The sequence below is a fragment of the Coregonus clupeaformis genome, unplaced genomic scaffold (assembly GCF_020615455.1).
Source record: "Coregonus clupeaformis isolate EN_2021a unplaced genomic scaffold, ASM2061545v1 scaf0054, whole genome shotgun sequence".
Taxonomy (NCBI): Eukaryota; Metazoa; Chordata; class Actinopteri; order Salmoniformes; family Salmonidae; genus Coregonus; species Coregonus clupeaformis.
The window spans coordinates 327,545-346,886 of NW_025533509.1; the positions used below are offsets into that span (position 1 = coordinate 327,545).

A 19,342-nucleotide genomic window follows, 5' to 3' on the forward strand; every position below is an offset into this window, starting at 1 on the left:
AAGACCATCACCACCACCACCAGGGGCCTATTAACACCCACACCCTCCTCTCTCCCTGCCAGGCCGGGACAACAATTAGACACAGGTTGAATGTCGGGGTCGGAGGTTAGATGTATGTTAATCAAGGGTGGTGTAAGTCCTGGACCTTTATAAACAGCTTAGGCGTGACATCGGGCATAATAAACATTCATTATTTCATCAGACAGTACTTAAAGTGTGAAAGTGCATGCAGTGGCGCGCATAAACAACACACACACACACACAGATCGTCTGCAATTAAAAACTCTGCAGTAGACAATATGGCCACTCAGTTCACTGCCTCTGGCTGTACAGCACTCTCAATATAATCCCTGAGATAGGGAAAAAACTGGAGTGTGACGCAAAATGTCTTCAACTTGCCTCTAGCTCAAACAGCTCACCTCAAAGTGTTTAGAGTTGGTCTGCCTGGCTAGGGACCGGCTGGGGCCATGGTCTGTGGAGGCGGCTGCTGATTGTGTGTCTGTTGTTGTTGTTGCTGCTGCTGTTGCTGTAGCCGACCTTGGAGCTGCACAATCTGCTGTTCCTTCTGGCCCAGCTGGGTTGTCAGGGCGACGTGACTCTGGCAGAGCCGGCCCTCGTTGGACTTGAGCGCCTGGTAACATATGCTCAGCTCGTTGTAGAGCTGTGGCCACAAGTAAAGGAGAGGGGGGGAGAGGGAGAGAGAGAGGGAGGGGAAAGTTAAAAAGAAACACTCATCACATCGGGTGCTGGCGGGACAGAGTCGTGACAAGGATTGTTCTCCTATTTCCATGGAGAAGATGAGAGGACAGATGCTAAGATCATCTGGAGAGAGAGAGAGAGAGAGAGAGAGAGAGAGAGAGAGAGAGAGAGAGAGAGAGAGAGAGAGAGAGAGAGAGAGAGAGAGAGAGAGAGAGAGAGAGAGAGAGAGAGAGAGAGAGAGAGAGAGAGAGAGAGAGAGAGAGAGAGAGAGAGAGAGAGAGAGAGAGAGAGAGAGAGAGAGAGAGAGAGAGAGAGAGAGAGAGGAGAGAGAGAGAGAGAGAGAGAGAGAGAGAGAGAGAGAGAGAGAGAGAGAGAGAGAGAAGGAAGGAAAAAGGGGGTGAAGGAGAAAGTGGGAGAGTAGTGGAAAGTGTAAAACCCCTGACTGCCCAGATTATTTTCGTCGTCTTTGTCCCACACAGACACTCCTGTTACAGACAGGGCTTACAATGGGTGGCTTGGCAGCCATGAGATCGGAACAACACTGAACATCTGAAGAGAGAATAAGTTTACTGCCTCACTGTAATGACGCTGTAAAGACAACACATTGTCAGCTTGCCTTGTGGGGGTGGGTTAATGTGGGGTTTTTTGGGGGGGGTGGGGGGTATTTTGGGGGGGTGGTGATGTGCTTTTGGGGGTGGTGATGTGGTTTTGGCGGGTGGTGTGGGGTTTTGCCGGGTGGTGTGGGGTTTTGGCGTGTAGTGATGTGGTTTTTAGTGATTTCATGGTGGTTTTACTGATAGGAGCTGGTGTCGGTTGTGGTCATGTATGTTAGAGTGTTATGGGGACTGGTTGAGTGTGATGTCGTGTGGTAGTGTATGGTTGAGTGTGATGTCGTGTGGTGAACTAATGGTAAAGTAACCGTATTTTAAGAGGTGGTATTGGCGCTGTGGGCCTCCCCATTGTAATGTATGCATGGGTAGAGTGTGTTAGTAGGGTGTGGATGGGTAGAGTGTGTTAGTAGTGTGTGCTATGGGTAGAGTGTGTTAGTAGTGTGTGTTATGGGTAGAGGTGTTAGTAGTGTGTGCAGGGTAGAGTGTGTTAGTAGTGTGTGTATGGGTAGAGTGTGTTAGTAGTGTGTGCTATGGGTAGAGTGTGTTAGTAGTGTGTGCAAGGGCGAGAGTGTGTTAGTAGTGTGTGTTATGGGCAGTGTGTTACATTTACGTCATTTAGCAGACGCTCTTATCCAGAGCGACTTACATTATTTATTTATTTTTTCATACCCCCTGTGGGAATCGAACCCACAACCCTGGCGTTGCAAACGCCATGCTCTATCAACTGAGCTACATCCCTGCCGGCCATTCCCTCCCCTACCCTGGACGACGCTGGGCCAATTGCGCGCCGCCCCATGGGTCTCCCGGTCGCGGCCGGCTACGACAGAGCCTGGATTCGAACCAGGATCTCTAGTGGCACAGCTAGCACTGCGATGCAGTGCCTTAGACCACTGCGCCACTCAGTAGTGTGTGCTATGGGTAGAGTGTGTTAGTAGTGTGTGTTATGGGTAGAGTGTGTTAGTAGTGTGTGTTATGGGTAGAGTGTGTTAGTAGTGTGTGTTATGGGTAGAGTGTGTTAGTAGTGTGTGTTATGGGTAGAGTGTGTTAGTAGTGTGTGTTATGGGTAGAGTGTGTTAGTAGTGTGTGTTATGGGTAGAGTGTGTTAGTAGTGTGTGTTGTGGGTAGAGTGTGTTAGTAGGTGTGTTATGGGTAGAGGTGTTAGTAGTGTGTGTTATGGGTAGAGTGTGTTAGTGTGTGTGTTATGGGTAGAGTGTGTTAGTAGGTGTGTTATGGGTAGAGTGTGTTAGTAGTGTGTGTTATGGTTAGAGTGTGTTAGTAGTGTGTGTTGGGTAGAGTGTGTTAGTAGTGTGTGTATGGGTAGAGTGTGTTAGTAGGGTGTGCATGGGTAGAGTGTGTTAGTAGTGTGTGCTATGGGTAGAGTGTGTTAGTAGTGTGTGCTATGGGTAGAGTGTGTTAGTAGTGTGTGCTATGGGTAGAGTGTGTTAGTAGTGTGTGCTATGGGTAGAGTGTGTTAGTAGTGTGTGTTATGGGTAGAGTGTGTTAGTAGTGTGTGTTATGGGTAGAGTGTGTTAGTAGTGTGTGTTATGGGTAGAGTGTGTTAGTAGTGTGTGTTATGGGTAGAGTGTGTTAGTAGTGTGTGTTATGGGTAGAGTGTGTTAGTAGTGTGTGTTATGGGTAGAGTGTGTTAGTAGTGTGTGTTATGGGTAGAGGGGTTAGTAGTGTGGGTGAGAGTGTGTGTTATGGTTAGAGTGTGTTAGTAGTGTGTGCTATGGTTAGAGTGTGTTAGTAGTGTGTGCTATGGGTAGAGTGTGTTAGTAGTGTGTGCTATGGGTAGAGTGTGTTAGTAGTGTGTGCTATGGGTAGAGTGTGTTAGTAGTGTGTGCTATGGGTAGAGTGTGTTAGTAGTGTGTGCTATGGGTAGAGTGTGTTAGTAGTGTGTGCTATGGGTAGAGGTGTTAGTAGTGTGTGCTATGGGTAGAGTGTGTTAGTAGTGTGTGCTATGGGTAGAGTGTGTTAGTAGTGTGTGTTATGGGTAGAGTGTGTTAGTAGTGTGTGCTATGGGTAGAGTGTGTTAGTAGTGTGTGCTATGGGTAGAGTGTGTTAGTAGTGTGTGCTATGGGTAGAGTGTGTTAGTAGTGTGTGTTATGGGTAGAGTGTGTTAGTAGTGTGTGCTATGGGTAGAGTGTGTTAGTAGTGTGTGCTATGGGTAGAGTGTGTTAGTAGTGTGTGCTATGGGTACAGTGTGTTAGTAGTGTGTGTTATGGGTAGAGTGTGTTAGTAGTGTGTGCTATGGGTAGAGTGTGTTAGTAGTGTGTGCTATGGGTAGAGTGTGTTAGTAGTGTGTGTTATGGTAGAGTGTGTTAGTAGTGTGTGCTATGGGTAGAGTGTGTTAGTAGTGTGTGTTATGGGTAGAGTGTGTTAGTAGTGTGTGCTATGGGTAGAGTGTGTGCTATGGGTAGAGTGTGTTAGGTGGTGTCTGCAATGTGAACCTCTTCCTGGTTACAGAGGACTCTGGGTATTGTAGTGTAAATTAAAAGAGTGGTAGTATGTAGTATAGTTAGTTACTTTCTGATAAGAGGTGGTGTCTGCAGTGTGAGCCTCTTCCTGGTTACAGAGGACTCTGGGTATTGTAGTGTAAATGAAAAGAGTGGTAGTATGTAGTATAGTTAGTTACCTTCTGATAAGAGGTGGTGTCTGCAGTGTGAGCCTCTTCCTGGTTGCGTAAGACTCTCTGTGTGTCTAGGTTGAGCCCCTCCAGTTGCTGGATGAGCTGGGCCTGCTCTGCTGCATGCTCACTACTCTGTCTGTACAGGGCCTGCAACTCCTGCAGCTCACGCCTGTACACACACACACACACACACACACACACACACACACACACACACACACACACACAGCAACATCAAATACCTACTATACAAACATATTCAAAATATTAATAATTCTTGACCAATCTGTGGCATAATGATACCAATCTTACTAAAGTACAATGACATCTTCAATCACTTATAACACACAGAGCGTTCCCTGAGCCGGATGTGGCTGGCTGACATCTCTCAGTGGCACGACGCTAAGACACAGAGTAGTTAAAAAAAGGTGAGATTACCCACTAAGGCTCCAGGGTTCTCACAGTTTTTATCATATTGACTAAAGCTTAGCCAAAGCCAGCACCATTTCCCCTCCGTGACTCTACCTCTCCAAAGCACATCTGGTATGCAGAGCTTATCAAGTGGTTCTAGATGAGGATGTGTGTGTCGCCTCAGAGGCTCAGGGTGGAGAGACGGCTAGAGCCTCTCACACACACACACACACCCACACACACACACCCACCCTACTCTAAACTGGTTTAACTGAGACTGTAGTGGATAATGAAAGCCACCTAAAAGTAAATCTAATTTAGCAAGATTATAAATTGATACGGGACATTTTTTAATTGAGGGTCATTTCACGGTACACTTTATACTTAAAAAGGTATACAAAAACGACATCAACTTGACAGACCAAATTGAATGCATGGGAAATACTGCCTGTTACATTTACTTCATTGTATCCATGACGATGCCAAAGCACAGATGTCATGGCACATCTCACAGCAGTTACAATTACATTTAATGCAAGGTGTCCGAGAGTGTCCTGAAAGGCGTCTGTCAAATAACATTTATTTGTATTATGTTTTATTATGACCTGAGTTGGGTGACGTGTTGGTCCCTCTGTGCCACCTCCTTCTGCCTGGAGGAGAGGAGGTCTGCCAGGCTGCTGCACTGGCCCTGAAGGTCTGCCACCTGTTGCTGGGCATCGCTCAGATCACCCTCCATCTCCTGCCATGGTGGGCAAGAAGAGGAATATCAGTCAATCAATCAATTAATCAATCAATCAAATGTACTTATGTCTTTTTACATCAACAGTTGTCACAAAAACATGCTGTAGAACAGGGCTGTCCAACCCTCTTCCTGGAGATCTACCGTCCTGTAGGTTTTCAGTCCAACCCTCTTCCTGGAGATCTACTGTCCTGTAGGTTTTCAGTCCAACCCTCTTCCTGGAGATCTACCGTCCTGTGGGTTTTCAGACCAACCCTCTTCCTGGAGATCTACCGCCGTAGGTTTTCAGTCCAACCCTCTTCCTGGAGATCAACCGTAGGTTTCAGTCCAACCCTCTTCCTGAGATCTACCGTCCGTGGGTTTTCAGTCCAACCCTCTTCCTGGAGATCTACCGTCCTGTGGGTTTTCAGTCCAACCCTCATTTAACACACCTGATTCTACTTATTAGCTGCTCAACAAGACCTTAACTAGCTGAATCAGATTCGCTCAATTAGGGTTGGACTGAAAACCTACAGGACAGTAGATTTCCAGGAAGAGGGTTGGACTGAAAACCTACAGGACAGTAGATCTCCAGGAAGAGGGTTGGACTGAAAACCTACAGGACAGTAGATCTCCAGGAAGAGGGTTGGACTGAAAACCCACAGGACAGTAGATCTCCAGGAAGAGTGTTGGGCAGCCCTGCTTTAGAGTCTGGAGCACAGTTGTCCAACTCCTTCCACGGAGGGCCGAGTGTCTGTGGGTTTCGCTCCACCCTTGTCATTGATTGATGAATTAAGGACACTGATTAGTAAGAAGCTCCCCTCACCTGGTTGTCTAGGTCTTAATTGAAAGGAAAAAACAAAAACCAGCAGACACTAGGCCCTCCATGGAATGAGTTTGACACCCCTGGTCTAGAGTAACCGTGCTTGTGTTTGTTGTACAAATGACTATGAACTTTGTATTCCTCAGTGAATTTGGTACAGGCTTGGTGTTCCTGTTCCCAACTGAGTTTCAGAATGGCGTACACAAACAAAGTAGACGCACTAATACAAAGCCAAAACAACGGCCAGAGGCCAGGACACAGTGTATGACTGGTCTCTGCCCTGACTGAGTCCTCGATGACGTTACATGTTGATGTTGTGTTGCTGGACTCCACTAATGGCCAAACAACTCTTAACATTAAGAGCCAGAGAGATAAGAGGTCTGAAAGTGTCTGAGCACTGAGGGTCATCTTAAAACATCACAAGAGACTCTCTCCTTTTAACGAGAGGCTACAATTACAACGGGGCAGACCCGGCCGCCTGGCATCAAACACACAGGGGGCATCGGGACAAGTCTGACTGTAATTAAAAACAGCTTCAATCACCGACGCTGGTGAAATTAATGGCAGCAAATTAGCCACCGGCGGCCATTTTGTAAAGTAAAGTTGGTGCTATGGACGGAGAGATAACACTACTAGTACATCAACAAAATCAGTGCATAGTTGTGACTTCTTGTAACTTTTTAATGTTTCATTCTTGAACAGACATATTGTTATAAATTGGTGTGGAATTCTTGTGCATTCCATGTGTTCCATCCAGATCTCAGAGTTCCACATCACACCATGGTATTAAACCCTGACTAGGAGCAGAGCCAGGTGAGTGTCTGTCTGTCTGTTTGTCTGTGTCTGGTGATGTGATTGATGTGCATAGTGGAGTTGTTACTAGGGCCCTGTCATAATTACACCCTGGCCCTGACTTATTCAAAGCCCTCTCTTCCTCTCTCCCTCCCGTCTGTCTGCCTGTCTCTCTCTCTCGCTCTCTCTGTCTGTCTGTATGTCTGCCTGTCTCTCCGTCTGCCTGTCTCTCCGCCTGCCTGTCTCTCCGCCTGCCGTCCCCCCGTCCGCCTGTCTCTCCGCCTGCCGTCCCTCCGTCTGCCTGTCTCCCCGTCTGCCTGGGTCTAGCTCAGACACTTGACTGGAGGGGCGCTGATGAAAAATGACTGTTGGCTGGTACTGAGGAGAGTTGTGCACTGTGCGTCAGCGGAGTGTGTCTGTCTGTTTGTCTGTGCGTGTTCGAGCCTCTGTGTGTCCACGGAGCCCCACCAAACTCTACTATTGATGGGCAGTTGTGTTATGTTCCAAGAGGGTAGTGGGAAGGGGGTTGGTAGTGGTGGTATTGGTGGTGGTGGTAGTGGTAGTAGTGGCGGTAGTGGTAGTAGTGGTGGTAGTAGCGGTGGTAGTAGTGGTGGTGATAGTGGTGGTGGTGGTACTGGCGTTAGTAGTGGCGGTAGTGGTAGTAGTGGTAGTGGTGGTAGTAGTGGTGGTAGTGGCGGTGGTAGTGGCGGTAGTGGTAGTGGCTGTGGTGGTAGTGGTAGTGGTGGTAGTAGTGGCGGTAGTAGTGGCGGTAGTAGTGGCGGTAGTAGTGGCGGTGGTGGTAGTGGTGGTGGCGGTAGTGGTGGTGGTAGTGGCGGTAGTGGTAATGGTGGTAGTGGTCTCCTGTGAGTTGTCACTGATTGGTTGACTGACTGTTTGAACAACATGTGTCCAACGTGCTGCTGTGGTGATTATTTTGTTGCGAGGCTGATTAGAGTGTGAGAGTAAAGTTGATCCATAATAATGAGGAGGGGGAGAGATGCATATCACTGATTCTGCTAATTAGCTACATGAATAAGGTGAGGGAGAAAACACACTACAGTCGTCCAGTGATCACATCGGGGGACTTGGTCGGGGCTCGGCTTCTTCTTTTTCTCACCAGACGAGACTTGGGTCCAAAATGTTAAAAAACGTAATTATTTCTCCCACCCTCTGAACAGGGCCATCAATATTTAAAATGTGTGCTTTGCAAGAGGAATTATTTGACATTCATATATTGAGGAGGGAAAAGAAGGAGGGGATGTTCAAGGTGTGCAGAAGAAAGGGAACCCTTCCTGTGTGTGTGTGTGTGTATGTGTGTGTTCCCCTCTCCACATGGCATCTCTCTGTGTGTTACCTTGACTTTGGCGTCCGCGGCGGCCCTCTCCTCTCTGTGTCTCCTCTCCTGCCTCTGTGCCTCCTCCAGGTCGCCGCGCAGGGCAGAGCAGCAGGACTCTAATCCCTCCTTCTCCTCCTCAAGGCCCTCTTCTCTCCTCCTCCTCTCCTCCTTCACATCCTGAACCAGGGAGGGCCAGATAAACAACACCGACGGATGGAGAGAGGGAGAGAAAAGAAAGAAAGGGAAAGAGAGAGGAGGAAAAAAAGTAGCATGTGGTTTTGAGGAGGATGAGATGGGATGAATATGTAGAATGTAAAGTCAGTACTGTTCTGTGTTGGTTGGGGCCTCCGCTTCTCAGCTCCACTGTGGCCCCCCATGCATGTCTGATTGGCAAGGTCACCTGTGCTGTGAGGCTGTGAGGGCCGGGGCTAACTGTGTGGCAGGTATCAGGGGCCACGCAGCTTCTCCCTTTAATGACAGGCCCCCTAATGAGAACACACTTTGCTACAACATCCATTACATCTGATCCCAGCCTCCTTTGATGCTTCCCCCGCTTATTTTTGATTTCATCGGCGAGACCCCGCAATGCAAAGACGCATCCGTGGACCTCGAGATCGCTCCTTTATCAATTAATCATAGCCAGGGTCCCATCAGGGCCATAATTAGGGAGAAGCCACATAATCACACAAACGCGTTACTTTCACTCCCTTCCATGGTTCGTCATTAAGTATTTATCTATAGGCAAGTTATCGGCTTCGCTCTCCCTCGCTATCTCTGGCTTTTCAGCATTCTCCGTCTGCTCAAACCCCTCAGTTTGGAGGCATGTCTCACAGAGACAGAGAGAGAGAGAGACAGAGAGACAGAGAGACAGAGAGACAGAGAGAGAGAGAGAGAGATCTGGCCTGCTCGAGAACAGGAAAAATCACATAGTTTGTTTCTTTTCCTCCCCCTGCCTCTCTAAGTGATTTTGAGGCCTCAGGCTACAGTATAGCCCTGGGGGACACGTCCTGTTTGGTGTCACAGTGAAAAGACTAGTAGCTGCCTACAAGCAGCCAGAGAGCAGAGGCTTCAAAGCGGCGGCAGGCAGGCGGGTGCCACTGGAAATTTGTTCCAAACCTTAAGTTCTTGACTCTTATTCCCCAGCTTGTGGCGCAGAGCTGCCAGCTCCTTCTTCATTAGGCCTCTGTCCACGTCCACAGCCATCTTCCTCTGGACCAGGTTGGTGATCTCCTGCTGCTGCCCTGTCACTCTCTGTTTCAGCCAACGGAGGGAGTGGGGGAGAGCGAGAGAGAGATTGAGAGAGAGAGACAGAGAGAGAGAGAGATGGAGAAGAGAGATGGGGGAGAGAGAGAGGGAGATAGATGGAAAGAGGGAGATAGATGGAAAGAGAGAGAGAGAGAGAGAGAGAGAGAGAGAGAGAGAGAGAGAGAGAGAGAGAGATGGAAAGAGAGACAAGACGTTAGTCATCAACAGGAATCTTGGGCAACGGGAGGGAATAAACTGTTTATGGATTGTGGAAGGAAGTAAGCATTACAGTAACTACAGGGGTCCCATTTTGGATTAATCAGAGGCTCCAGTTGACAGAGAGGGGGACATTCAGTATCAGCCGCTGTAATAAAATGGCCACTGGTGAGGAGGACACAGTTTGATCTCATGTGAGGTCTAATCTACTCCACATCTAACCACTCTGTCCAACTCACCTTCTGTGTCAGTTCGGTTCAGATCTGGCAGATATTGACAAGGCCTGTGACCGGGCCAGCACCTTCCTTCTAACCCCTGATCTCAGAACAGGTGCTGAAGGAGACCCTTCACCCTGTACAAGCCCTCACTTTCATAATACTGGCCTCAGTACACCTCCGTACACATGAGCCAACTCATGTACTGTAGGTCTCACACCCCTGTATGTGCTAACCTCACCACTTACAATATTACACAACGAGCCAATTACATAGAATAAGAGCACTGTAATACTGTCTAATAGGTCTAGGCCTGTATAGAATAATGAACTACTGCTCTGTACATTTACAATACAGTTACCATGATAGCCTAATCAAAACGATGCTTCTCATCTTTACTAACAAACTAGAACAAAGGAATCAAACGATGAAAAATGGTTCCATAATTTTAATGATCCATCTTTTTTTCTCTTCCTGCCGGCTAGTCTTCTGGCAGGCCTATAGCTGGGCGATTGTAGGAGGAGGGAGGACGCTGCCCTTTTAAACACTGCATCAGCTGGGCTCTGGCATGGCAGTAATCCACTGCAGGCTGCGGGTAGCTCTAAAATAACACTGTGCTCTGGGATGCAATTAATTGCCATGTTGGGGGAATCACTCAAATCTTTTCCAAGATCGTGGATTTACTCAACGCCTTCCTGTCCTCGTTGGCCATGCAAAAACAGGCTTTAATAGAGATTTATACGGGCGAAGTGGAAATACATTCAAACGTTGATAATGAGGTGGGCGAGAACAATTTCAACTCCAGTAGTGTTCGATTGGTAAGAAATAGGTTTAGGGGAAATTAAGAGGTCTAGGACAGAGAGATTAGCATTCAAAATTCCCAGTGCAGTTCAAAAATGAAAGCTAATTATGTTACAAAAATGGAAGGGAGTGGAGACGAAAGACAGCGGAGGAGAAAGAGAGAAGTAGAGATAGAGGTAGAGAGAGAGAGGTAGAGAGAGAGAGGTAGAGAGAGAGGTAGAGAAGTAGAGAGAGAGAGAGAGAGAGAGAGAGAGAGAGAGAGAGAGAGAGAGAGAGAGAGAGAGAGAGAGAGAGAGAGGTAGGTAGAAAGAGAGGTAGAGAGAGAGAGAGAAAGGTAAAGAGAGAGGAGAGAGAGAAGAGAGAGGAGAGAAGAGGAGAGAGAGACAAAGAGAGGAGAGAAGAGAGAGACAAAGAGAGGAGAGAAGAGAGAGACAAAGAGAGGAGAGAGAGAGGAGAAGAGAGGTAGAGAGGAGAGAAGTAGAGAGAGGAGAGAAGTAGCAAGAGAGGTAGAGAGGAGAGGTAAAGCGAGAGAGGAAAAAATAAAGAAGAGGAAAAAATATTGTCAAAGTTGGAGTGGAGACGTTAAGAGGACTAGCGTGAGGTCCTGTGTGGACTCAGCAGACCATCACATTTAGAGAACAGTAAAGGGGGGAAACCAATTCATCACCATTTGGGTTCCTTTGGCCCAAATCTGGACGAGATGATGAATGTCAGTGGTCTGTATGACACTGCACACAATCCTGACTATTAATGAGCTTTGCAAATCGGCCGGAACTTTACCAACCAGAATTTCTACTGCTATTATAAAGAACTTTAGGGGGGGGGGTGGAGTGCTGCTACTTGCAAGGCATAGTTTAGAAGCGAAGGGGCATGGAAATAGTCCAATTAAATATTACACTTATCTCCATGGTTACTTACTTAATAATGCAATGTATTTGTAATATTCTAAACAGTTTGTTGTTTCTGTAGGCACACAAGATCACGTTGACGAATATTATGCAGTGAGTAGGAACATACTGTCAGGTCTATTAAGACTTGAGCGGTGTCTGGTGGTCATCAAAGGTAGCCTAGCGGTTAAGATTTGGGCCAGTAACCAAAAGGTCGCTGGCTCAAATCCTCGTGCCGACTAGGTAAAAAATCTGTCGATACGCCCTTGAGGAAGGCACTTAACCCGAAATACTCCTGTAATTCGCTCTGGATAAGAGCATCTGCTAAATGACCCCCCCAATTTTTGGCGAAGCAGATGAATGAACCTGCCTGCGTCCTTTCCTTCATTCACCCTCACAGTGACAGTGTTTGACCGATAAAGTTATTTGAATTAGATACAATTTTGAAATCTCTGCCAGCACTCTTTTTCTCAGAACAAACAGAGCAGTGGTAAGAAAATCATTTGTAACCTCTATTGCGCTCCACAGCTCTGGCTAATTGTACATAGCTACATCAGTGTTAAGATGAGTGAGGAGGGCAGGATAGACACACTGTTAAAGAGCTGCTGATGATAGCATTAGCGCCCGTCTCTGATGGGATGATGTTAGCGTAGCGTAGCGTAGCATTAGCCAGACTGACAGAGAAGGTTGCTAATGTAATGACAGAAACTGACAGATGCTGCCGTTAAGGGACGATGATTAAGGGTAAATTACAGTGCGTCGCCGTTATCATTAACTGTCCTAGCAGCACATAGAACACACTTACTGAGCCACTGGTATAGGTGGGTATAGAGTTAGCACTTGCGCTAGTGATAGGGCTTGCCTCAGACAAACCCTAGACCTAGGGGTCTTTTCTATAACAGGACTGACTGAATGTAGGTTAGACTGGACGTGCACTCTCACTCAGACAGACTTCAATTCAAATGCATCCCTTCATATCAAATGGAAGATAAATTCCTATGGGAGATATCTCTATAAAGACACCAGGATACGACAGAGAAAATCCTATGGGAGATATCTCTATAAATACCAGGATACGACACATACATGGTTCACGAACTATGCATTCCACATATCATAACAACAATACCTGGTCCAGCTCCTGGATCTTGTAGTCTTTGGCCTGCAGGATCTCCAGCACTTTGCGGTCCTTGGCTTCAGCTTTCCACTTCTCTCTGTTGGGGACACAGAGAAACATAGAAATATCATGTTAATATATGTCATTCTATTTCTATGGAGAGAGCCATATAAATATAATATATATATATATGTCATTGTTTTTCTATGAAGAGAGCCATAGAAATAGAAATGAAGAGACATAATGTTAATCTATGTCATTCTATTTCTATGAAGAGACCATACAAATAGAAATGAAGAGAGTGTTAATCTATGTCATTCTATTTCTATGAAGAGACCATACAAATAGAAATGAAGAGACAATGTTAATCTATGTCATTCTATTTCTATGAAGAGACCATACAAATAGAAATGAAGAGAGAGACATAAAACACATAATCTGTGTCATTCCTATTTCTATGGAGAGAGAGTGGCGGCGCGGTGAAGTGACTGCGAGGCCCAGAGCTGAAGCATCGTTAGCAGCTCGTCTCCAACGACTCTCTGGTCCTGCTAATGATGATGGGTGTCATTTGGAGGCATTAGGGTGATGTGGCGGTGACAGATCCACCACTGAGAGGATCTAGCATATGGCAAACGACAGCAAACAAGCTCATCTGAGGGGAAATGATAACTTTATTCGTATAATAAACGGGAAAAGCCATTCAGTGCAAAGGTTTACAGAGTATTGAATGTTATCAGAGAACTGAATATGCTATGCCAAATGAATGTAGTCTGTGACCCCCATGATAGCACATTATTTTAGGCTCATAATGTCCCGTCCTGTCTGATGCTGCTGTCGTCATGGGGTAAAGGACAAATACATTAAATGGCAGTTTGAAAACTAAACACAGAAACACTCAATATCAAGCAAATATCTGTGCAATAGGCATAAAACTCATTTAGTTGAAATCAGGCAACCAAATGAAAACAAAGAGTGCCTTAAAGAAAAGGAGGTCACAGGAAGAGAAGATAACCCAAAGTTGTGTGTTCAAACACTCAGCGGGCTCCCCGGGCGCTGGCAGGCAGGCAGGCAGGCACCAGAAGTATGTCAATCAGCACCCCAGTGTCATTTCACTGCTCTCCAGATAAGGTAATTACCAGGACGACATCAAACCTGGACTCCTATTCAGCACACACACACTACGCAAACCTTTTCTCCCTCCCTCCCTCTCCCTCCCTCCCTCTCCCTCCCTCTCTCCCTCTCCCCCCCCCTCTCCCCCTCTCCCCCTCTCCCTCTCTCCCCCTCTCCCCCTCTCCCTCTCCCTCCCTCCCTCTCTCTTTCTCTCTGCCCCATTGGGCCATGCAGCAGCAGCCTGTTCCAGCAGCATATCTTTCATTCTGGCTCAAACCTCTTTTCTCCTGCTCACTGTTTGGGGAGAGGAGACAAAACAATACAGATCGGGGCCAGTTAGTTTCAACAGCCCTCCAACCAACCCCCCACCTCTCCCCGTTCCGCCACCCCAATCCAGGCCCCTCTCCTCCCTTTGCCTTGTCTGGCTCCCCCCCCCCCACCCTCCCCCCGGAGGGACATTGAAACGAATGCCTGGTCTCCTCGGAGTCAAGCGCTACCTTGTATCCTTTGCCGTGTTAACCGTGTCCTGAGCAACCATCCAATCGCTACAAGACCAGCTGGAATCCCCAATAGGCCCGGCGCTTGACTGGAGTCAGCGCAATTATCATGTCAATATACCCGCCGTGTGCAGCGCGGTGCCAGTGTGCTGATAGACTAACACACACACACACACACACACACACACACACACACACACACACACACACTCTCTCTGGGTGCATGTTACCAAGGCCCCTGTGGACCAACATGCTTTGTTGGGTTTTCCTATGGGGGGCTGTGGGGGGATGGGAGGGATGGGGAAACTGCCTGAGACACAGATAGAGAGAGGATCCTAACCTGGCGTACATGTTTTTCCCCCCTGAAACCAAACGTCTGAGGCTCCTGCCAACTGACACAGTTTATTTTGTGCGTCTGATGTTCCAACAGGCAGGAGAAGGTAGAATATAGGCCTGCTAGATCTGATACATGAAAAGTAGCCAAAATCTTGGTATAATTGCATTTTTTACTGCATTTAGCATGGAAAGGACTAAACATCTAGGCCTAGACCTACTACAGTACATTTAAAATCCTGTTATTAACAGAAATTACAGTAGTCTTTGTTTAGAAATGAAATAATGCACAACAATTCTTTAGAATCCTCATTCTGTTTACGATCCGCTTGGTATGGCTTTATGAAAACAACCTTTTGACATAGCATTTTAAATCAAACAACTTCCCAACAGAAGTTTTGAAAAGAACACACATGCCTGAACTCACACTATTACCATGTATCACTGCAGTAGTTCAAATACCTGAAGCCCTGTTCTTTTCAACCAGTTCCCATGCTGATGTATTCTGTGCGGCTTAGTTGCCCCTCGCAAAAGGTCATCTTCAATCTAACGTTTTATCCCGTAAAAAATGAAGCACTTGGCAGTGAACGTTTTCACAGTTTTAGAATGGGAGCCGAGCGAGACTGTTTTCATTAAAGCGGGTGGTTTCCATTGCTGAGCAGCTAGACTGGGGATAAGAGGGCTTAAAGCAGCATCTGCACTATTCAGCGGTAACCCCACCAGAATGGCCAAGGTGCCTCACACACACACAACCTTGGATAACTTTCAGCAGACGTACTTCCCTACCTCCTTCTGTTTCACTTTGGAGATGGGATTTCTGGGAGATCTTACGCCCACTGAACATTTCTTCACAGGTAGTAGTATGGAGATTAGTTACAGGCCATGCTTTGAGAGATATAAAGTATGGGTGAGAGGGAGCCGTGAAATTTCTGAGCAGTTTCAATTACTAACTCACCGTTCGACCACTAGACTGACGGCCTGGGTCAGGTCCGGATTGGCCACTTGGAGGCGTTTCCATAGGGACCACACAAACTCCTTGTCGGCCTGTGAAAAGAACAAACAATTTCATGGTTATGAATGATTATACTCAAATCTTATTATTATGCAAAAAATGTGGCATGTGGTAGTCTTAATGAACCACATAGACACACAACAACACAGAAATATTGCATTTCCTTTCCTATTTTTCCACATCCTTTCCCGAAATAATAACACAATTTCTCACATCTTAAAACGCAATTAGTGGGAGGCGATGTTATAGCAATTCTAAATGAAATACAAATAATTCAATGAGATGCTCGATGACATTAGCATATATGGGGGTGGGACCAACCCAATCAATAATTAAAATGGCTTGTACAAAATAATACTTTAGATGTGGTGTGCCTTCTCTAATCATTACTGGAGTGTGACCTTCGGCTCAAGGGGAGGCTACATTGACACTTGTCATAATGCACAATTCATGACTGGGGAGTTGGAGATCAAATCAAAACAGCCGTTAAAGCAGCATATCCCTTATTAATAAAGTGCATCTGATTCTGGATGTTTTTCTCTGCATCTTTAAAGTAACTTGTGGAGGAGAAACTCTAAACTGATGACAGAGAGAGTCCTCTAAGGCGCAGAGAGTTGAGATCCTCAGCCCCTGACACATTTCCAATTCAAATTGACTCGCCGCCCAAAAAATAGCGTTCAATGTTTTATTTTTTCTAAAAATCTAAAAACGACATTTTCGGCACACTAAAAGACAGAATTATGCCAAATCGACTTAATATAAAATCATCTGTTAAATTATGTTCACATCATCATAAGATGAAAAGTCATCAATCCCACTGGAATCTACTGGTCTCCAATTAGTACATGAATTTTAAACCCCCATTCAAAAGTGTCTAATCAATTATTTACTAAATGGCAGAGGCAAACCTTGGTAGACCATGGGCTGAACATACAAAGTGGAGAGAGCAGAGTAGATCCTTATTGGATGAATAGAGATCTCACCAATCCTGGTCCAGCACTGCCGTTAATGACGAATTAAGAAACGGGGCTTCACATCCAATAGGTGGTCTCTCTTCTCCTGGCCTTTGGCTGCCATTAGCCCTTACATGCTGACACTCCGACTCCTCGCCAGGACCCTCACCACCCATATCAAGGGCTTCTCCACAGTATTAAAGATGTATCGAATATGTTTTTGATGATCACTGAATTATTCATTGTAATTGCAGACCTTGAAAGACCATGGGCTAAACATACTAAGTGGGCCTGGAATGCAGCCACATATTAATACAATTAGCATGGTCAAGTAGGAACATTTTCTGGCCGACAGACGGGCCACTTTGTAGTTAATGGCGGTCCTGAGAACGCTGTGCTAGAGATTTTAGACATGAATGGCATTTCAAATGCCACGATTTGAATGGTACACGGTACAACTAACACTTTCTAACAGTCACTAAGAGACAGACAGAATCATTGATGCTCTCTCTCTCCCCAGACCAGACCACCGAGGAGAACTGATTCATGTCAGTTCAATACATACAGTAACTGGTTGATGTAAAGGAGGCTGTGAGTGACTTGGGTCTGGATCATGTCTGACAGACAGGCCATACATTTGCTGCTCAGTGCTTTATACTGAACCTTGAACTGAGTGATACTCCCTTCAATACATTTTGGGATTATCAGGACACAAATAGTCTCAAATATAAAAATAAATAAAACTACTGTAAACAGGCAATGATCTATGCTGGACTCAAAAGACAGAGCCTTGTATACTGTAGACTGAAATATTTGTCAATATATTCGCCCATATACACACTCACAGAGGTGAGCTTCCCATTATGTGTGAGTGTGAATATGCAAAGTGAGATGCTGATTCCAGGTAAGTCCACCATTTATGTTTTTAGGCACCACCTGGTGGCGAGCCTGTAAGGACATGACAGCATCTCTCCATCACAGCATCAGAGAGAGACTGTGGCTTGTTCAGGAGGATGCAACGTTACAGTATGTTCTAGATAGAAATATAACGTGTAGAGCAAAATGTGTTTGTGATTAACTGGGAGTTCAGTTCTACAAATCAGTTTCTATCTGCAACGTTCTAAATGCTGAAACTCACAGATTAGCCTATGACCCAAATATTAAATAGTCATAGCCTATGTTGCAGGGAATGTGCAGTAGCCAGGAAAAGGGTAGTAAATCATCTGTTAAATCATCTCTCTCTGGTTCCTGTATGGCTCAGTTGGTAGAGCATGGCAGTTGCACCACCAGGGTTGTGGGTTCGATTCCCTGGCCCACCCATACGTAAAAATAATGTATGCACACATGACTGTAAATCGCTTTGGATAAAAGCATCTGCTAAATGTCATATGAAATCTGTGAATGTATTGTAATGTTTTTAAAATTGTATGAACTGCCTTAATTTTGCTGGACCCCAGGAAGAGTAGCTGCTGCCTTGGCAGCAGATAATGGGGATCCATAATAAATACAAATATAGTTGTTTCTATCAATATTTTCCTATGTTTATTAGTACCTTGCAGTGTGTATTTGTCAGCACTTAACTACTTGCTTCACAAGTGAACCGTTTCTAATGCAAGTTAAGATAAACTGATTTCTGTTAAACAACACAGAAAATGTTGGCAACAACATAGCTAGATTCAACTGTTGACTAAATAAACAATACCATCCAGCACAGTCACCTGGCATTGCACTAACTCCTCAGATAAACTCCTCACTTCTTCCTCCAGTAGCATGATGTGACTGCTGTCTCTAGTAGCCATTATGGAGCTGGAAAAGAGACAAAGAAAGAAAATGATGGAGGCAGTATACATTTTCTCATCAATATACAGTAAGCTTCAGCGTTACAGTAAACAGCTAGCTACATAGACAACACTATATAGATATACATTAGATTAGACTGTATAGTAATATAGAGCCCGTAGTTATCAATGCTCTTGCTGCAATATTGATTTGGAAATAACGTTAGAGCTCTAGTGACAGGTGTTACTAATTGTCCTCGAGACTAGTGCCTGTAATGATGTTCAGGTAGGTGGTCGTGTCATATCACATTACCTAGCAAGCAAAGCTAACTAGCTACATATTCATATGGTCCTGTACCAGGACGACATTTTCGTATGTAGCCTAGCTTCACTTCAACAAAGGACAAAAGGGAGAAGTAACTTTGGAGAGACCATAGAGACTAGCTGGTTTTCCCGTTAGCTAGCTAGCTAGAACTGAATGTGAACTCAAGCAGTGAAACACGATCGTGCACTGCAACAGGTGTTCTACTCTGTTTAGTTAGCCAGTCAGCGGCAAGTAAACAAACAAATTGCAAACATTACCTTGGGTGTTGACAACTTTCTCGGTCGGAGAGAGTAGCTAACGTTACAAAGCAAATCCGGAACAGCTAAGATAGCTAGCTAGCTGGATAAATTGAACGATAACGTTACATGTCAAAAGTCCATGCGATTGAACAGCATCATCGAGGTCGGTCAACAAACGTATCCTAAAGGACAACTGTTTATTTATCCGTGCATATAAGGTATGTATTGCTGTCTACAAAGTATAGCAAGACGAAATGCAAACTTTGAGTGAATCACACTGTTGTCAATAGCTACCGAGACGCTTTTCCATTTCAAACAAGCGCGCTGTTTCCTGTTTTTTACTTCCCCATACGTCAGCGTACTTCCCTATACGTCAGTTTTTACGACACGCCGACGTATGGGGAATTAACTGAAAGCAGCGCACCAATTGTTTGAAATGGAAAAACATCTTGTAAAATACCAGATTTTTTTGATTAAGATGTACTTTAATAAATCATACTGTATTCATACTGTAATTGGTGTGTTAAGGGGAAATGCATGCATACAGCCACAGACCCCACTATCAATGTAGCCTACTCTTGGTCTTCCTCTTACA

The 19,342-nt window shown here is 45.6% G+C and overlaps 1 protein-coding gene across 1 annotated transcript; it reads right to left on the reverse strand.

Annotated features, from left to right (window-relative positions):
- Window positions 1-448: 448 nt before the first annotated feature.
- LOC123481261 (centlein-like) lies at window positions 449-19,073 on the reverse strand. Its single transcript, XM_045212844.1, has 9 exons — window positions 18,766-19,073; window positions 18,124-18,211; window positions 15,396-15,484; window positions 12,513-12,597; window positions 9,136-9,270; window positions 8,038-8,196; window positions 4,956-5,089; window positions 3,946-4,108; window positions 449-661 (listed from the first exon to the last, which is right to left on the reverse strand). The coding sequence occupies exons 2-9, from the start codon at window positions 18,202-18,204 to the stop codon at window positions 449-451; spliced, it is 1,059 nt and encodes a 352-aa protein (XP_045068779.1). The 5' UTR covers window positions 18,205-18,211; window positions 18,766-19,073.
- Between the last annotated feature and the right edge of the window lie 269 nt (window positions 19,074-19,342).

Excerpts from the sequence above, each read along its gene's own strand:
- LOC123481261 (XM_045212844.1), bottom strand. The coding sequence starts at position 18,204 with ATGGCTACTAGAGACAGCAGTCACATCATGCTACTGGAGGAAGAAGTG. Across the intron at positions 5,090-8,037 it reads CCGCGGACGCCAAAGTCAAG|GAGATGGAGGGTGATCTGAG; the intron begins GTAACACACAGA and ends CCACCATGGCAG. Across the intron at positions 662-3,945 it reads ACACCACCTCTTATCAGAAG|CTCTACAACGAGCTGAGCAT; the intron begins GTAACTAACTAT and ends TTGTGGCCACAG.